Below are 20,982 nucleotides of genomic sequence, written 5' to 3'. Positions count from 1 at the left end.
GAACTATGGAATCGCAGTGTATATAGAATCGTGATGCATATAGAATGGCAGTCACCGGAGGCTGGTGTGACTCCTAATTGCGGCAATGGAGTGAATAGAATGGCATCAAACACGTTTGATACCATATCAATAAGCCGTTCCAGCCATTACTATGAGCCCGTCCTCCCCAATTCATGTGTCACCAACCACCTGTGATTACAATACATTGTATTCCACCTAAGTATTTTGATATCTTATTGTGAGGTCCCTGGCAATTCCCAGTCCTACTATAGGGGTGTATATAGGGACTATATTGAATCTGATCTTTTGCCTTCCAATTTATACCATACCACCTCCATATGTGGATCTCAATCCTGATACAAACCCAATCTGCCATATGCGACCTCTGATTGGGCGCTGAGATCTTTTTTTTTCTTCTGTTTTACAACTGCAGTGGTTTGGCCCTGCCCACTCCCTCTAAAAGTGCTTAGAGGTCACAGAGGTTCTGTCAATGACAGACCGTTTTAGAGACAAGGCTCTATATCAGGTTCAGGGTATGGGTCCATTTCATTTCTAATGGAAACTCCCATTCCTGAGCGGTTTCTCTGGTCAATGCTTATGGTGACTGGGGTTCAGTGTGGCTCAGTTGGTAAGCGCGTCGCAATAGAAATACCAAGATAGTGAGTTCAATTCCCAAAGGTATTACATATAACAGTGCTTAAGTTAAGCACTCTGACACTGTGTGTTTTGTATGTCCCCACTGTTTGTCAAGAGAAACTGTTTTCCTGGGGTATAAAGGCCTGGGTCCTCTTCAAACTGGCCCACTGTAGCAAAGCGTTTAGCTATGGAAGATTTAAACTAAAACCTGTTCTTACTGGACAAGTTCAGGTAGCACTGTACCTCTGCTTTTTAAAACGTTTCTCCCTACTGAACACGACCCAGCTCTGAATTCTGCCAGAGCTCAATAAAACCCATTACTTCACCGAGGTGAAGAAAGAGTTAATGAAAGATGCAAGAACAGCAGGAGTAGGGACCGTTCTGTCTCTGAGCATGTGCTGCTGTCCTGGCTGATACTGCAGTGAAGGAAAATGTGTCAATTTTCATTGGACAGTAGTCCCCTCCGGAATGGTGAATGAGCCTGTAACTGACGGTCAGGCGATGTCCTGTTTGCGGATGGTGATTCTTCACATTGACCGTTTGTCCTGAGGTGCATTTCCGTGGAATCTACAACCGTGGGCGACAATCTCCCGGTAAGATGTGCGGTTTGATATAATTGTTGTTCCACTTTACTGCCTACTTGAAAACGCACAGGACAGGGGTTAGACTAGGCTACAGGCTGTATTTTGGTCATCCTGACATAGGAATACAGTTGATTAAATTCATAGTTTTTTTTTTAAACGCTGCTGTCCCACTTGACGCGCTGTCCATGGGGAGGACAATATGAATAGCACATATTTCCCGCGGTTATAACAGTTTTCGCGTTTCCCATTATTTGTATGTTTTTCCTATAATATTAGCCATTTTTATGCTCACTGATACATGTGAAAAATGTGTACTATTGGCATAGGCTACTGTAGGATAGCCTAATATAAATGCAGCCCAAGCCATCACATGAGCAATCAATATTTGATTTGGGGGGAGTAGGCAAGGTATAGCCTAGGGCTGGCACAATTACCATATAACCGTATAACCGAAGGTTATGGATGAGAAGTCATGAACTAAAAAAATTAAGCATTCGGTTGAGTCCGTTTCTGCGGTAACATGGACCCCTAACAACGTGATGAAACTTTGTTGCTCCTTAAAGAAATGTAGAATGTTAATTCAAATGATGTGTTATCTGATGTGACTCATGCAATCGAATGTATTTGTAATGTCAGTTGAGTTGAATCAACAAATCACAGCACATATTGATGGGTACACTTCCTGCTTTTACTTTCTGCTTTGCTCCAATGGGTACACTCGCAATAGCTGCCAGACGCGTGTCCACTCATTATGCTATCATTGACTTGAATGGGAGTGCCTGTTCTATTCGTTTTATTTACAGTGCATTCTGAAAGTATTCAAACCCCTTGACTTTTTCCCCATTTTGTTACGTTACAGCCTTTTTCTAAAACACACACCTCTACATAAGGTCCCACAGTTGACTGTGCATGTCAGAGCAAAAACCAAGCCATGAGGTCGAAGGACTTGTCCGTTGAGCTCCGAGACAGGATTGTGTTGAGGCACAGATCTGGGGAAGGGTACCAAAAAATGTCTGCAGCATTGAAGGTCCCAAAAAACACTGTATTCTCCATCATTCTTAAATGGAAGAAGTTTGGAACCACCAAAACTCTTCCTAGAGCTGGCCAAACTGAGCAATCGGAGAAGGGCCTTGGTCAAGGAGGTGACCAAGAACCCGATGGTCACTCTGACAGCACCAGAGTTCCTCTGTGGAGATGGGAGAACCTTCCAGAAGGACAACCATCTCTGCAGCACTCTACCAATCAGGTGGCCAGATGGAAGACACTCCTCAGTAAAAGGCACATGACAGCCCACTTGGAGTTGGCCTAAAGGATTCTTCAGACAATGAGAAACAAGATTCTCTGGTCTGATGAAACCAAGATTGAACTCTTTGGCCTGAATAACAAGCATCATGTCTGGAGGAAACCTGGCACCATCCCTACGGTGAAGCATGGTGGTGGCAGAATCATGCTGTGGAGATGTTTTTCAGCGGCAGGGACTGGGAGAAGAGTCAGGATTGAGGGAAAGATGAACAGACAAAGTACAGAGAGATCCTTGATGAAAATCTCCAGAGTGCTCTTGATCTCAGACTGGGGCGAAGGTTCACCTTCCAACAAGACAACGACCCTAAGCACCCTTTAAAGACAATGCAGGAGTGGCTTCCGGACGAGTCTCTGCATGTCCTTGAATGGCCCAGCCAGAGCACGGACTTGAACCCGATCGAACATCTCTGGAGAGACCTGACCATACCTGAACAGTGACTCTCCCCATCCAGCCTGACTGGATTGACAGGATCTGCAGAGAAGAATGGGGGAAACTTCCCAAATACAGGTGTACTAAGCTTGTAGCGTCATACCCAAGAAGACTTGAGGCTGTAATTGCTACCAAAGGTGCTTCAATAAAGTACTGAGTAAAAGGTCTGAATACTTATGTAAATATAATATTTCAGTTTTAAATGTTTTATACATTTGCGAAAATGTATAAAAAAACAGTTTTTGCTTTGTCATTATGGGGAATTGTGTGTAGATTGGTGAGGGGGAAAAAAATGCAATCCATTTTAGAATATGTCTGTAACATAACAAAAGGTGGGATAAGTCAAGGGGTCTGAATACTTTCCGAATGCACTGTATATGGCGGCACATGCAGTCGGGAGTGGAGGAGAGGAGATAATGTGCCAAAAAATCAAATAAAAAGGATTATTACTGGCCAATTACTGTCCTCCAATATTCCATGACTGTCACAGTCCTATATGGCATCAACATTTCTCCCACTATCAGTGGGGTTGCCGCAGTGAGGTTATTTGAGGTTGTCACAGTTTCAAAAGTGAGAGAGAGGGGCATCCCCCAATTAGTATCTCTATGGGGCAGCCGGCACAGTGATTCTGCAGTAACGGTAACTCCTCTCTTGGGCCTGCACAAGGAGTCGCAGCCAACCTGCAAGCCTTATTTACACACACTGTTTCCTGTGTATTTTGATGAAGGGATATCATTATTCACTCCAGATATGCACATGTGAATCGACTAAAGAGTTAACAAAATCTTAACAAAGTCTTTTCCTCTCAATTTGAGCATACAGATTACTAATCCCAGGGACATGACAAAGATGTTCGGGATTAACTCCACATCCCCAGGGTCTTTCATTAAAATTGAGAGAATTAAAGACCACAGATTGTACTTTTCTGTAAATCATTGAATTCCAGTTTTAACTTGGATACAGACAACACAGTAGGCCTACCATGTAATGAGAAAAACCCGTCCACATTTTTGTATCTTCCTATGGAATCTTCATAATGCTTTTTGATATACCTCCAGGGGATCGGTGTCCCTCCCACGGGACGGTTGAGCTAACGTAGGCTAATGTGATCAGCATGAGGTTGTTAGTAACAAAAAAAAATCCTGGACAGACATATCCGATATAGATTAACAAGAATTCAAGTTTTCTGCCTATCTGCACTGTCCGATTTACAGTAGCTATTACAGTGAAGGAATACCATGCTATTGTTTGAGGAGAGTGCACAGTTATGAACTAGAAAGTTATTAATAAACCAATTAGGCACATTTGGGCAGTCTTGATACAACATTTTGAACAGATATGGAATGGTTCATTGGATCAGTCGAAAACTTTGCATATACACTGAAGCCATCTAGTGGCCAAAATCTAAATTGCGCCTGGGCTGGAATAATACATTATGGCCTTTCTCTTGGGTTTCAAACGTATGTTTTTTTCTTTGTATTACCTTTTATCAGATCTAATGTGTTATATTCTCCTACATTCATTTCACATTTCCACAAACTTCAAAGTGTTTCCTTTCAAATGGTATCAAGAATATGCAAATCCTTGCTTCAGGTCCTGAGCTACAGGCAGTTGGTGAAAATTGAAAAAAAAGGGTTGGATCCTTTTAACCATACAAGAGTTTGCTCAGTCAGTCCAATGCTAACACACAGGGACAATGGGGGAAGTCTGACCTGAGTTAAGCATGCGTAAATGGAACGTAATTCCTTTTTTATGCACTTTTCTCTCTACTGATGACCTTGACCTTAGGCATGGGAATAGCATGCTATGCACCTGCTATTCGTTTTGGGGTGGAGATCAAAGAAATAATGGTGTGGCGGATTCTGAAGGTGTGGCGGTCATATTCTGACCTTGACTTAATTCCTTCCTGATTCCACCACCTTTATGCGCGATGAAACAACTGATTAGGTTAAGCAACCTGTCATCTAGGCCTCCTTAATTATTTTCAGATAGATAAAACACCATTGTCCATGCACTGTAATTTACAAATTGATAAGAGCTAGGTAAATGAGTAAACCGTTTGAATAAGGGAATTGTAAGTATAAATGACAATTGTTTTAGATCTATTTGACCTTTATGATCGCTGGAGACAAATGTGAAACCAGTCATATGGCATAAAACTGAAGCATATCAACATATCACCTTTTCCAAAGTTAAGTTTATGAAATGCTGGCTTTATAACCTTGCAGAGATTACATTTGGAGACCCAAGCTATAGGCGTCTGTAGCCATGCACAAATGACAGTATAGCTCCAAACCTACCGAGTTGACTCTTGATTTCTAGAATGTTTTAATTTTACTGTATGTGTAACCGATGTGAAATGGCTAGCTAGCGGTGGTTAGCGGTGGTGCGCGCTAATAACGTTTCAGTCTGTGACGTCACTCGCTCTGAGACCTGAAGTAGTTGTTCCCCTTTGCTCAGCATGGACCATGGCTTTTGTGGAGCGTGGGTGTCAGTTGTCTATGTGTGCAGAGGGTCCCTGATTCGGGGACGGACTAAAGTTATACTGTTACATATGCCTGGACTTGTCACTGTATTTTTAATAATTTGTATCATGTTAAGGTGTGTGTTAGGCAGGTGTTAGTCATTGTCTCTGATTGGGATCCATATTTAGCTAGCCTGTTTTGTGTTGGGTTTTGTGGGTGGTTGTCTTCTGTCTCTATGCACCAGATAGGACTGTTTCGGTTTTTCACATTTGTTGTTTTGTATTTTGTAGTGTTCACGTTTGTTGTCTTTATTAAACATGTTGAACACTAACCACGCTGCATTTTGGTTGCCTTACGCATGGTGTCTCCGGTTCGCCTGCACAGCCCAGTGCGGGCTATTCCACCTCGCCGAACTGGCAGGGCGACCGGGAGCATTCAACCAGGTAAGGTTGGGCAGGCTCGGTGCTCAAGAGCTCCAGTGCGCCTGCACGGTCCGGTCTATCAAGTGCCACCTCCACGCACCAGCCCTCCGGGGGCAGCCCCCCGCACCAGGCTGTCTCTCCGTCTCAGCCCTACAGGTGCTCCCGCCTGTCCAGCGCCGCCAGAGTCTCCCGCCTGTCCAGAGCCGCCAGAGTCTCCCGCCTGTCCAGAGCCGCCAGAGTCTCCCGCCTGTCCAGAGCCGCCAGAGTCTCCCGCCTGTCCAGAGCCGCCAGAGTCTCCCGCCTGTCCAGAGCCGCCAGAGTCTCCCGCCTGTCCAGAGCCGCCAGAGTCTCCCGCCTGTCCAGAGCCGCCAGAGCCTCCCGCCTGTCCAGAGCCTCCCGCCTGTCCAGAGCCGCCCGCCTGTGCAGAGCCGCCAGTCAGCCAGGATCCGCCAGAGCCGCCAGGCCATTCAGCCAGGATCCGCCAGAGCCGTCAACCAGCCTGAGCTATCTCTCGGTCCTGAGCTGACCCTCGGTCCTGAGCTGCCCCTGAATAGTTTACCTAATTTCAGTTTGTCACGTTCTGACCATAGTTCTTTTGTGTTTTCTTTGTTTTAGGGTTGGTCAGGACATGAGCTGAGTGGGCATTCTATGTTGTATGTCTAGTTGGGTCTATTTCTATGTTTGGCCTGATATGGTTCTCAATCAGAGGCAGGTGTTAGTCATTGTCTGGAGAATAATCAAACTTAAAGAAGGGGCGGGCATAGAAATAGTGCACATAGAAGAGATATTTATTAAATGTTTTATTTAACTAGGCAAGTCAGTTAAGAACACATTCTTATTTTCAATGACAGCTTAGGAACGGTGTGTTAACTGCCTTGTTCAGGGGCAGAACGACAGATTTTTACCTTGTCAGCTCAGGGATTCGATCTTGCAACCTTTTGGTTACTAGTAAAAACGCTCTAACCACTTGGCTACTTGCTGCCCTACTTGCTTTCAATGAGTGACAGATCTATAACACACATTTCTATGTGCATTTGGGTGGGTTGCCCAAAAAGTTACATATTGCAGCTTTAAATATTAGCCACTATGGTAGGCCTACTTAATCAGTTATTTCCACCTTAGTGTTAGTTTTCTTACATTTTGCATCATTACATTACATCTTTGGTTTACCTTTCAAAGAAAACATGTAAGGAACTTGTCAAGTTTGTGCGGTTGTTCCTGAGGATCCCTAGCAATAGTAGATCACAGCTGTGCAATCATTTAGGACAGGTAGCACATTTGAGTGATTATGGGAACGCAGACCATATGTAGCAGTTTAAACCTTTAAACCTGCCTACTGGAGCGTTATAGGAGCATTTTAATCCCTTGCTGAATCTTTCTCTCTCTGTTCCATCAGCATCACTCGGTTCTTTTTATATAATCCACCCAGCAATTTCTCTCAGTGGATGACTCTCACAGTCAGACTGACCTGATCACTAGTTCATTCCTTCTGCATCACATCTCTGTTGGTGTGTAGTAGTATGTATTAGAGCATATTTTAGTGCTATTTTTGGCCTGTTCTTACACCCTCTGAGCCCATTGTACAGAAGCAGGTAGGGGTCCCAGGTGGCAGTGGGACTGAGAGTGGGGGCAGTGCCAAGACCCAGTAGGCAGTCCAGAAGTAATTGCTTATGAGCTATCTTTCCTATTGATCTGGACCTAAAACCCAACACCTCATGCCAGGCAGCACACAAATAGAATAACCAGAACAGATCATCATGATCAATAAAAAGCAGTGAGAAGCCATTAAACTGTCCATTGATGCCAGGGAGGGAGCAATACCAAAACTGACATGACAACTGGGAGGTGGGAGAGGACCAGTGGTGTAAAGTACTTAATTAAGTAAAAAAATACTTGAAAGTAGTTTTTACTCCATACATTTTCCCTGATACCTCTAAAAGTACACGTTACATTTTGAATGCTTAGCAGGACAGGAAAATGGTCTAATTCACACACTTATCAAGAGAACACCCCTGGTCATCCCTACTGCCTCTGATCTAGCTAAACACATGCTGAGTTTGTAAATGATGTCTGAGTGTTGGAGCGTGCCCCTTGCTATCTGTAAATTAGAAAAACAAGAAAATGGTGCCACCTGGTTTGCTTAGTATAAGGAATTTTAAAATGATTTATACTTTTACTTTTGATACGTAAGTGTATTTTAGCAATTCCATTTTACTTTTGATTCCTTCGAATATTTAAAACCAAAATTTATTTTTTACTTTTAGTCAAATAGGATTTTAATCAAATTTACTGGGGGACTTCCACTTTTACTTGAGACATTTTCTATTAAGGTATCATTACTTTTACTCAAGTATGACAATTTGGTACTTTTTCTACCACTGGAGAGGACCTACAACAAAAACAACATCATCATCAACAACAACAACAACACCCAACAGTTCCAGCTCACCACAGTGCCTTGCAAAAGTATTCATCCCCCTTTGGCATTTTTCCTATTTTGTTGCATTACAACCTGGAATTTAAATAGATTTTTATTTGGATTTCATATAATGGACATACACAAAATGGAAAAAATTACTTGTTTCAAAAAATAAAATGGTGTGTGCATATATATTCACCCCCTTTGCTATGAAGCCCCGAAGTAAGACCTGGTGCAACCAATTACCTTCAGTCACATAATTAGTTAAATAAAGTCCTCCTGTGTGCAATCTAAGTGGCACATGATCTGTCACATGATCTCAGTATATTTACACCTGTTCTAAAAGGCCCCAGAGTCTGCAACACCACTGAGCAAGCAGCACCATGAAGACCAAGGAGCTCTCCAAACAGGTCAAGGACAAAGTTGTGGAGAAGTACAGATCAGGGTTGGGTTTCGAAAAAGATTCAAAACTTTGAACATTAAATCCATTATTAAAAAATGGAAAGAAAATAATAATATGGAACCACAACAAACCTGCCAAGCGAGGGCCACCTACCAAAACTCACGGCCCAGGCAAGGAGGGTATTAATCGGAGAGGCAACAAAGAGACCAACCCTGAAGGAGCTGCAAAGCTCCACAGCGGAGATTGGAGTATCTGTCCATAGGACCACTTTAAGCCGTACACTCCACAGAGCTGGGCTTTTACGGAACAGTGGCCAGAAAAAAAGCCGTTGCTTAAAGAAAAAAATAAGCAAACACGTTTGGTGTTCGCCAAAAGGCATGTGGGAGACTCCCCAAACATATGGAAGAAGGTACTCTGGTCAGAATAGTTATGCATGCTCAATTTCTTGATTGTTTCACAATAAAATAAAAAAATGCATCTTCAAAGTGGTAGGCATGTTGTGTAAATCAAATGATACAAACCTCCCAAAAAATCAATTTAATTCCTAGTTGTAAGGTGACAAAATAGGAAAAATGCCAAGGGGGTGAATACTTTCGCAAGCAACTGTATGTCAGGCTTTAGCTCTGGGTCAAGCTGGGCTACAGAGGCATGCTAAAGGGTGTTTGGGTGTGGATCAGGTGACACTGTGGTGGTAGGGACGCTATGAATGTTTTAGAGGCAGCAGGAGACAGATGGGGTGGGAGGGAGGGAGCGGAGAGGAACGGGGGCTATGGGGTGTGGGGAGAGGGTATGGGTTGAGAGGGGAACTAGAAGGAGCTCAGGGGAATTCAAGGGAGCAGGAGTTAGGATCCAGTGGGGCAAGACGGGGTGAGAGAGAGGGAGGCAGGAAGAGTGTGAAGGTGAGGAAACAGGGTTGTGGCAGGTCAGTCCAGTCTCCTGGCCCATTTGTTCCTTGTTAGGAAAATCCTCATTAGCCTGGCTCTCTGCCCACTTCGCCAAACCAGCGTCTGCTCTTCAAGCCAGTTCTTACTGTACATGGTCACACTCACAACCTCTCTCTGATAGGATTTAATTGTACTATTGTATTATGGTTGGATGTATAATCTTCAAATCAAAATCAAAATTTATTTTGTCACATGTGCCGAATACAACCTTACAGTGAAATGCTTACTGTCAAGCCCTTAACCAACAATGCTTTCAGAAGTTAAGAAAAAAAAGATAAATAGATAAGTAAAAAAATTGACAATAAAAGTAACAAATAATTAAACAGCAGCAGTAAGATAACAATAGCGAGGCTATATACAGGGGATACCAGTACAGAGTCAATGTGTGGGGGAACCGGTTAGTCGAGGTAATTGAGGTAATACGTACATATAGGTAGAGTTAAAGTGACTATGCATAGATAATAAACAGAGTAGCAGCAGTGTAAACTAGGGGTCTGGTTAGCCCTTTGATTAGCTGTTCAGGAGTCTTATGGCTTGGGGATAGAGGCTGTTAAGAAGCCTCTTGGACTTAGACTTGGCGCTCCGGCACCACTTGCCGTGCGGTAGCAGAGAGAACAGTCTATGACTAGGGTGGCTGGAGTCTTTGACAATGTTTAGGGCCTTCCTCTGACACCGCCTGGTATAGAGGTCCTGGATAGCAGGAAGCTTGGCCCCAGTGATGTACTGGGGCGTACGCAATACCTTCTGTAGTGTCTTGCGGTCAGAGGCCGAGCAGTTGCAGTACCAGGCAGTGATGCAACCATTCAGGATGCTCTCGATGGTGCAGCTGTAGAACCTTTTGAGGATGTGAGGACCAATGCTAAATCTTTTCAGTCTCCTGAGGGGGAATAGGCATTGTCGTGCCAGCTTCACGACTGTCTTAGTGTGTTTGGACCATGATAGTTTGTTGGTGATTTGGACACCAAGGAACTTGAAGCTCTCAACCTGCTCCACTACAGCCCAGTCGATGAGAATGGGGGCGTGCTCGGTCCTCCTTTTCCTGTAGTCCACAATCATCCCCTTTGACGATTGTGAACTACAATCTTGACTATTATGAAACAATTGTCTCCTTTTACTTACTAATATTTACAGAACTATATATACACGGAGTATGCCAAACATTAGGAATACCTTCCTAATATCAGAACAGCCTCAATTCATTTTGGCATGGACTCTACAAGGTGACGAAAGCGTTCCACAGGGATGCTGGCCTATGTTAACTCCAATGTTTCCCACAGTTGTGTCAAGATGTCCTTTGGGTGGCGGACCATTCTTGATCCACACAGGAAACTGTTGAGTGTGAATAACCCAGCAACGTTGCAGCTCTTGACACAAGCCAGTGAGCCTGGCACCTACTACCATACCCCAGTCAAAGGCACTTAAATCAATAAGGGATCATAGCTTTGACCTGGATTCACCTGGTCAGTCTATGTCATGGAAAGAGTAGATGCTCTTGATGTTTTTTACACTCAGTGTTTCTTTTTTAGTGACTGTTAGCGCTGAAAGTGTTTGACCTCTTGTAAACTGGTTCCATTTTCCAATGTGCATGTGCCAGTCAGTAGGCCTATGCAGTGGAATCGAACAGATTCAGACATACTGTAAATACTATAGAATCTTTATATACTTTAGGCTTTCTGTCAAAACCAATGGGGCCTGGGGACGAGGTTATATACTATGACGGAGTGGTTGAGAGATGGCATCCCTGCTAGGGCCTCCTGACACTTGATACCAGTGGTGCTTACTGCCTGTGTCTGGCCTTGCACCCGTTATTTATATAGTCTTTGGTCTGACCTGGGGATTTACACTGCAGAAAGCAAGGGCACATTATGCACACAGATCATGGGGGGGCTATTCTAACTCTCTCTACATGTGAAAGCATTGTGTTAGTCTGACCCCCGATACCACTTGTGATGTAATGGTATTGTGTGTCTGATATAACATTCTGATTGCAGAGGAGTGAAGTTTTCTCTAGTTACAGATCCACGACAAATCCTAACCTTAACCACTGGTGGGGGAAATGCGAAACTGACCCAAGATCAGGCTCTAGAGGCCACTTCAACCTACTCCTTTATGATCAGTCGTTGATTCTCACGGGTTCTAATATTGCAAACTGACATGGAAAGAAATGCAAGCTGACGTTAATTCAAATGTCAAGTGGTCAGTTTAAGACCTTGTACCAGCAGCCAACAATGTTGGAAGGGATATCTAAGAGGCCTCAAGTCATCTGAAGGTTAATCATTAGCAGTCTGTGTAGTTTCCATATACTCTTAGAAAAAAGGGTTCCAAAACAGTTATTTGCAGAGGTATAGGGTTCTGTTTTGATCAGAAGATCCCTTTTTGGAAGGTAAAGGGTTCTACCTAGAACCTTTAACATCCTGAGAACCGTTTTTGGGAGAAAGGGTTCTTTGATGATTCTTTAGAAGGCAAGAAGGGTTCTACATAGAATCATATCTAATATTTCCCAGCATGCTCTATTGCAGGGAGATTTTCAGAATGGTTTATTTTACTATAATATCAGTATTTTTGCATGTACATTGATGGTTGATACATTTGTATGCTACACAAAGATAAGTAACACAGTTTTCTAAACAAATCCAATCTGTTGGATTTATTGCACCTGTTACTGAGGTGGATGTTCCAGTTTAAATGATTGGGTTAGTCTCAGTATTCAATCTTCCCTACTCTGGCAGCCATTCGGAGTGCAGGTTGCGGTTGACTTGTTGGATATCCCAGTTCTGTCTGGCTTCCTATAGGAATTACACATCCCTTTACAAGCCAGCAGGCTTATGTTATAAATAGGCCCTAAAAAAAAGGCCTTATGATATGTCATTTATTGTCATAAATAATAACATTTTAAAGGCTAATAAGGCTGGTGGAAGAACCGTCCAAAGATAAAAGGGTTCTCGGTAGAACCCTTCATAGAGGGTTCTAGGTAGAACTATGTACAGGTTGTTCTTTGGAGAACCCTATATAGAGTGCTCTAGATAGAACCCTATGCAAAGGGTTACCCTATAGGGACAATTCATCGAGGCCTGTATGGTTCGACTTAGCACCTTGTTTTTCTCTCTAAGAGTGTAGTATTGCCCTTATGAAACACATTCCTTTGCCCCACATGCATACGGTAGGCATTTGATGTAGCAGAGGTACTCCAGCTGTCTATCTCGTTCTATAACACCAAACTGACTAACTCACTTTTCTGTCCTTTCTCCCTTACAGACCTACACTGCTCCTCCACTAGATAAAGAGCGAGGGGCGGTCACCATGGTGTAACGGCTGTCGTTGAACTAGACCTACAGTATGGCACGCCAAACCAACCATTAGACCAAGAGGAAATCCTTGTGGTCTGAGGGCGACATTTCGGCCTCCATCTCTCAGGCAGGACTGCCTTATCACGAGGGCGTAATTCCAAATCGCGTCCACCGCAATGGCAACCCCGGCACCCCCACCAGCGCCTCTGACGGTCCTGTCTCGCTGGTACCTGTACGCCATCCACGGCTACTTCTGCGAGGTCATGTTCACCGCCGCCTGGGAGTTCGTGGTCAACCGCAACTGGAAGTTTCCTGGTGTGACCAGTGTATGGGCTCTGCTAATCTACGGGACCTGCATCCTCATCGTGGAGCACATGTACCTGGCCCTCCGAGCTCTCCGTTGCCCCGTGCTCCTGCGATGCCTCATCTATACCCTATGGACGTATATCTGGGAGTTCGGTACAGGGCTGTTGTTGACCCAGTTCGACGCCTGTCCCTGGGATTATTCCCATTTTCAGTATAACTTTATGGGATTGATCACAGCGGAGTACGCCCTGCCCTGGTTTTGTGCATCTTTCATGACGGAGCGACTGGTTATACGCAACACGCTGCGGTTACGGATGGACAGGGACAGGGTGGAAGGGGACCAGTCGGATGCAGGCGGGGGAGGAGGAAGGAAAGTGTGGGGAGAACAAAGAGGAGCCAACTGCTATCTTAAATTGGACTGATCAAAGAACAAGGGAATTTCCTCATTTGGGGAAAGTCCGTCCTCCACCCTCGCACCTCTGCCCTCTCTCTTCTGTGACCTGGAAACGGATAAGTGGTCTCGTGGTCGAGGAGTGTGTCAACTTGTTAGTAGAAAAATGGTAGCCTCCTTTTGGCAAGGAAGCACAAGTGTATCGTACCTGAGTCCTTTGCGGAGGAGTTTTGAAATCTGCCATACCCGCTTTGAATCAGCAATTCTTTTCTCAAAGGAGAAAATCATGCAAACATTTAAAAACGATATGCTATTTATCCTTTTATCTACAAAATGTCTTGCACGACTGGCTACAGTTGTTTTCATCCCTTTATACATTTATTTGGGGATTCCACCCTTTAAAAGTAATTTTGCTTGATGACTCATGATTGGAGAAGGAGAGTCTCATTTCATACAAGCGCATTTTCATCCACATTCCCTCTCCTCGCCACCTCTCCACGATTACCTTGAACCTTTTTCAAAAGGAGGCCAGAGAGGCTGGAGGAGGGAGGACACAGGAGTTGAGCAAATCCAATTGAGGAAAGGCTAATCTGAATCTCTCTGGAATCCTACTCAAGCACTAAAACATTGTATGGAAATGTATAATGCATTTTTAAAAAACAAAATACACAAGTACTGTATTTCTGTATAGCTTCAAAAGCAATCTGAATAAGGTGCTATATGCAATATGTACATAATTGATTGTCATGGAGAATGATTTTCAGTTAGTGATAACCCACAATATTTGGAAATGCATGAGGGAGGTGTTTTGGTTCTGTATGCAACTGCAGTCTGTTTACTCATAAGCTATTTGCCTATTGAGAAATGAGGTCTCAGGTAACTTACTCAACAAATTGTGTGCTATTTCTACTGTATATCTGTTCGAATCAGGATTTCTGATTTCAGGATCTCTGATTTTCACGTGATGTAATCATTCACTATTAGCCAAGGACGTCGTCACCACACTGAAAGAGCATCTGCTGCCGCCTTGTGGACTTGACATGATACTGCATCTGAAAGCGTCATCTGAAGTCTCAAAAATAGGACTTCAGGAGCTGTATTCCTCCCAGATATCTCTTTGGTTTTTCCCTATTAATGGCCCTTCCTTTATGGCCTCTGGCACTGTTTTGATGATGCAAAATAATGTGGATCTCAAACCACCGAGTGGATTCAAAAGCAATACATTAAAGGCCCAATGCAGCCGTTTTTTTTATCTCAATATCAAATCATTTCTGTGTAACAATTAAGTGCCCTACCGTGATCGCTTTCAATTAAAATGGTCCAAAAAAATGAAAACAAGCTTCTCAGTAAAGGAGGAGTAAAGGGTCAATTTCTCAAGCAAGAATTTAGATAGGACTGTATGGGAGTGGTCTGAGTGAGGAGGGGAAAACAGAAAACTAGCTGTTATTGGCAGAGATTTGGAACTCTATTTCTTATTGGTTTATCAACTAATTTACCGCCTAGTGATGTCACGATGGAGGGCCAGAACTCTATCCCACCAAAACAGACAAAAACTTCAGGCAGTCTTTTCAAGCATATCTTACACTAATAGGGCATTATCATAATTTTCACAGTATTATTCCAGTCTCGTAGTGTGAATATATATATATATATATAAAACACAGGATATCACATTTTTGACTGCATTGGGCCTTTCAGCAATGATTATATGAATCCTTGACTCAACATAGAAGTCTGTAGTTTGACTACTGTCTACCAGTATATAACTTTGTGCAGATAATGTTTTTATTCAAAAATGCACTGCTTTTATTTCCAAAACGCTATGTCCACTAATTATTCACATTTGTGTTTTTTTCATCAGAAATGATTGCTTATGGGTACCTTCATGTGTGTGTAAAATATTACTGTTCTCAAATGTTTTTATTCATAGATTTGTGTATGATTTTTGTTTTGTTTTGTTGCAAAACTCTATACGGTGAGTGTTCAAAACAGGAACACCTTCCTAATATTGAGTTGCACCCCCTTTTCCCCTCAGAACAGCCTTAATTATTTGGGGTATGGACTCTACAAGGTGTCGAAAGCGTTAGAAAGGGATGTTGACTCCAATGCTTCCCACAGTTGTGTCCAGTTGGCTGGATGTTCTTTGGGTGGCGGACCGTTCTTGATACACACGGGAAACTATTGAGCGTGAAAAACCCAGCAGCGTTGCAGTTCTTGCCACACTCAAACCGGTGCACCTGGCACCTACTACTGTACCATACCCCATTCAAAGGCACTTAAATATTTTGTCTTACCCATTCACCCTCTGAATGGCACACACATGCAATCCATTTCTCAATTGTCTCAAGGCTTTAAAATAATGATTTAACCTGTCTCCTCCCCTTCATCGACACTGATAGAAGTGGATTTTACAGGTGACGTAACAGGGATCATAGCTTTCACCTGGATTCCCCTGATCAGTCAATCTCATGTTCCCTATGTTTTCTACACTCAATGGAATGTTTGTTTCCTGTATATTTGATTGTGATATGTGGTTGTCTCATGAAGCTATCTTAAGATGAATGCACTTGGTGTAAGTCCATCTGCTAAATGACTAAAATGTCAAATGTAAATGTTTTACATACAGATCTCTTATTACTGTATAGAATCATTTTCAACAACTTTTGTTTAAATACACTGCATTCAGAAAGTGTTCAGACCCCTTGACTTTTTCCACATTTTGTTACATTACAGCCTTATTTTAAAATTGATTAAGTAGATTTTTCCCCTCATCAATCTCCATACACTACCCCATAATGACAAAGCAAATACAGGTTGTTAGAAATTTTTGCTAATTTATACAACAAAAACAACTGAAATATCAAATTTACATAAATGTTCAGTCCTTTTACTTAGTACTTTGTTGAAGCACCTATGGCAGAGATTAGAGCATTGAGTCTTCTTTGGTATGACGCTACAAGCTTGGCACACCTGTATTTGGGGAGTTTCTCCCATTCTTCTCTGCAGATCCTCTCAAGCTCTGTCAGGTTGGATGGGGAGCATTGCTGCACAGCTACAGTTGAAGTCAGAAGTTCACATACACTTACGTTGGAGTCATTAAAACTCGTTTTTCAACCACCACAAATTTCTTGAGAGAGTTCCAAACTATAGTTTTGGCAAGTCGGTTAGGACATCTACTTTTTGTATGACACAAGTCATTTTTCCAACAACAGATTATTTCACTTATAATTCACTGTATCACAATTGCAATGGGTCAGAAGTTTACATATACTAAGTTGACTGTGCCTTTAAACAACTTGGAAAATTCCAGAAAATGATGTCATGGCTGTAGAATAATTTGATAGGCTTAATTGACACCATTTGAGTCAATTGGAGGTGTACCTGTGGATGTATTTCAAGGCCTACCTTCAAACTTCGCTTGACATCATGGGAAAATCAAAAGAAAGAATTTTAAACCTCCACAAGCAATTTCCAAAAGCCTGAAGGTACCACGTTCATCTGTACAAACAATAGTACGCAAGTGTAAACACCATGGGACCACGGAAGCCGTCGTACCGCTCAGGAAGGAGACGCGTCTCCTAGAGATGAACGTACTTTGGTGCGAAAAGTGCAAATCAATCCCAGAACAACAGCAAAGGACCTTGTGAAGATGCTGGAGGAAACAGGTACCAAAGTATCTATATCCACAGTAAAATGAGTCCTATAGAGACATAACCTGAAAGGCCTTTCAGCAAGGAAGAAGCCACTGGTCAAAAACCACCATAAAAAAAGCCAGACTACAGTTTGCAACTGTCCTCTGGTCTGATGAAACAAAAATAGAACTGTTTGGCCATAATTACCATTGTTATGTTTGGAGGAAAAAGGGGGAGGCTTGCAAGCCTAAGAACACCATCCCAACTGTGAAGCACGAGGGTGGCAGCATCATGTTGTGGGGGTGCTTTGCTCCAGGAGGGACTGGTGCACTTCACAAAATAGATGGCATCATGAGAAAGGGAAATTATGTGGATATATTGAAGCAACATCTCAAGACATCACCAAGTTCAAGCTTGGTCGCAAATGGGTCTTCTAAATGGACAATGACCCCAATCATACTTCCTAAGTTGTGGCAAAATGGCTTAAGGACAACAAAGTCAAGGTATTGGAGTGGCCATCACAAAGCCCTGACCTCAATCCCATAGAAAATTTGTGAGGAGAACTGAAAAAGTGTGTGCGAGCAAGGAGGCCTACAAACCTGACTCAGTTACACCAGCTCTCTCAGGAGGAATGGGCCAAAATTCATCCAACTTCTTGTGGGAAGCTTGTGGAAGTTTGACCCAAGTTAAACAATTTAAAGGCACTGCTTCCAAATACTAATTGAGTGTATGTAAACTTGTGACCCACTGGGAATGTGATGAATTGAATAAAAGCTGAAATAAATCATTCTCTCTACTATTATCCTGACATTTCACATTCTTAAAATAAAGTGGTGATCAAGTCCGGGCTCTGGCTGGGCCACTCAAAGACATTCAGTGACTTGTCCCGAAGATACTCCTGCATTGTCTTGGCTGTGTGCTTAGGGTCATTGTCCTTTTGGAAGGTGAACCTTCGCCCCATTCTGAGGTGCTGAGCACTCTGGAGTAGGTTTTTGTCAAGGATCTCTCTGCACTTTGCTCAGCTCATCTTTGCCTTGATCCTGACTAGTCTCCCAGTCCCAGCCGCTGAACAACATCCCCACAGCATGATACTGCCACCACCATGCTTCACCGTAGGGTTGATGCCAGGTTTTCTCCAGACGTGATGCTTGGCATTCATGCCAATGAGTTCAATCTTAGTTTCATCAGACCAGAGAGTGGCGCAGCGGTTTAAGGCACTGCATCACAGTGGTAGACGCGTCACTACTGACCCTGGTTCGATCCTGGGCTGTGATTGGGAGTCCCATGGAGCGGTGCACAATTGTCCCAGCGTCGTTAGGGTTAGGCCGTCATTGTAAATAAGAATTTGTTCTTAACTGACTTGCCTAGTTAAATAAAGGTTACTTTTAAAAACATTTTTTATTGAAATGGTCAGAGTCGTTAGGCGCATTTTAGCAAACTCCAAGCGGGCTGTCATGTGCCTTTTAGTGAGGAGTGGCTTCCGTCTGGCCACTCTACCAGGCCAGATTGTGGAGTGCTGCAGAGATGGTTGTCCTTCTGGAAAGTTCTCCCATCTCAACAGAGTAACTCTGGAGCTCTGTCAGAGTGACAATCAGGTTCTTGGTCACCTCCCTGACCAAGGCCCTTTTCCCCCGATTGCTCAGTTTTGCCGGGCGGCTAGCTCTAGGAAGAGTCTTGGTGGTTTCAAACTTCATCCATTTAAGAATGATGGAGGCCACTGTGTTATCGTGGACCCTCAATGCTGCAGAAATGTTTTGGTACCCTTCCCTAGATCTGTGGCTCGACGCAATCCTGTTTTGGAGCTCTACGGACAATTATTTTCAACCTCATGGCTTGGTTTTTGCTCTGACATGCACTGCTAACTGTGGGACCTTATATAGACAGGTGTCTGCCTTTCCAAATCATGTCCAATCAATTGGATTTACCACAAGTGGACTCCAATCAAGTTGTAAAAACATCTCAAGGATGATCAATGGAAACAGGATGCACCTGAGCTCAATTTCGAGTCTCATAGCAAAGGGTCTGAATGCTTATGTATTTCTGTTTTACATTTTGTATAATTGTACCATTATTTCTAACAACCTGTTTTGGCTTTGTCATTATGGGGTATTGTGTGTAGATTTGATTTAGATTTGATTTATTTACTCCATTTTAGAACAAGACAAAATGTGGAAAAAGTCAAGGGGTCTGAATTACTTTCCGAAGTTTTCCTTCAGACTGCCAGCTCTGTCATTTGTACATTTCTTTATTAAAAAATGTAGTTATTTGTTACATTTGACTTTGTAAAACCTAGCAGTACTCCTTATTTCTCTTGAGAGTGAGGCGGATATATAGCGTTTAGCAAAAATTAAACAGATTATTTGTCGCTCTGAAAAGAAACCATCAAGTGATAGATGTCTGTCAATGAACAACCCCATTCTATGTAGATAGTGAAAAAAACACACCAATCTCTTTCATAATTTCTTTAAACAGTAATTGACCAACATTTCTGAAAATGCCTATGTACTGTAGCCTTTTGGAATTCAACTTTTCAGTTATGAATGAGAACTTACACGTAGTGTTGCGTGTGTGTGTGTGTATGTTTGCATGTTTAGTGACGCTGGGAGAGAGGCTGTTTCTGATCTCTCACCACATAAATCTAAGACTCATGCATGTCAGAGTGTTTTCAGTTGTAAATCTTCCCAAACCAAGTTGTCTATTTTCTTGGTTTGATCAGTCACTGAAATGATTTATTTGTTTGAATTATTATTATTTATTTATTTTTTTTAACAAATATTTACTGATAACACTGCACTGTATTGTATCATACATTTCAAGTGTGTATTTATTGTGTTTAATTTGTAATAAGTCTTTGGAATAAACTTATTTATTAGATTTTTTAAAAAGCTGGTTTTGGGACTTAGAAATAACCATTTGCTTAACAACGGTCGAGAAATCATGAACAATATTGATGCTATATGGAACCGACAGGCACCTTCGGCTAACCTCTTGTCTCCTCCTCTGTTAGTCGTCGGACGAAGTCCGCTCTGTCTGCAAGCCAGGTAAACACATTAAAACACACAAGAGGGTGACGAGGATAAGCAGACCAGCCATATTTTATATCTCACTATAGAAACCCTAGACCCACTGCATGTCAATAGGACACAGCGGAGGGCAGTGATGATGATGCACTTTCCTAGTGAGCTACTATTATTTCTCACCCATCTTTCTGTAGTGTTGCAGGGATATTCTCCTGCCACATGGTGTCGCTCTCGCACTACAAAATAATGAGATCAGTGGGTTTTGTCTTGTCAGAAGATGCCAGTGGGAATGCTGGGTTTTGGAGCAAGACGGTTGAAAAAAAATATGTTTTTATTTAAGCCCACTGTGAAAAAGGTATGACGATACTTGCAAAATGTGTGGTCCAGAATTTCAGGGCAAGAATGGTTGTAGTTTAAAAAAATTAAAAGACCAGACAAAAAAAGGATTAGATTTAGGTTACCATGGCAAAACGGCCAAACACGGCAAGGACTTCAGAAAAACTCTTCCTGTACATGAGTCTAATATAGCTCGCCAGCTCGTAGTCCCAAAAACCTGACATTAATTCGCATTTTCTACATTTTCTACTTGTTTGTTGGGGGAAATTAATGGGGAAACGATCAGGTTTTGGTATATGCGCCGAAAATAAAAAAATAATATCAGTCGGTTAAATATGACCTTTATGAATTATGAAGCCTTTGTGCTTTATATGCTTGTTTCAATTATATAAATGCTTTCAAACT

At 42.6% G+C, this 20,982-nt stretch overlaps 1 protein-coding gene across 1 annotated transcript; it reads left to right on the top strand.

The window, feature by feature from the left end:
* Positions 1-4: 4 nt before the first annotated feature.
* Positions 5-16,341, top strand: tmem229b (transmembrane protein 229B). Its single transcript, XM_020487079.2, has 2 exons — positions 5-1,229; positions 12,861-16,341. The coding sequence occupies exon 2, from the start codon at positions 13,069-13,071 to the stop codon at positions 13,618-13,620; it is 552 nt and encodes a 183-aa protein (XP_020342668.1). The 5' UTR covers positions 5-1,229; positions 12,861-13,068; the 3' UTR covers positions 13,621-16,341.
* Positions 16,342-20,982: the final 4,641 nt, after the last annotated feature.

The sequence above is a fragment of the Oncorhynchus kisutch genome, linkage group LG7 (genome assembly GCF_002021735.2).
Source record: "Oncorhynchus kisutch isolate 150728-3 linkage group LG7, Okis_V2, whole genome shotgun sequence".
NCBI classification, from domain to species: domain Eukaryota; kingdom Metazoa; phylum Chordata; class Actinopteri; order Salmoniformes; family Salmonidae; genus Oncorhynchus; species Oncorhynchus kisutch.
Note: the sequence above shows the minus strand (reverse complement) of the source record. Positions and strands in the feature narration are given on the sequence as shown.

Excerpts from the sequence above, each read along its gene's own strand:
- tmem229b (XM_020487079.2), top strand. The coding sequence starts at position 13,069 with ATGGCAACCCCGGCACCCCCACCAGCGCCTCTGACGGTCCTGTCTCGC.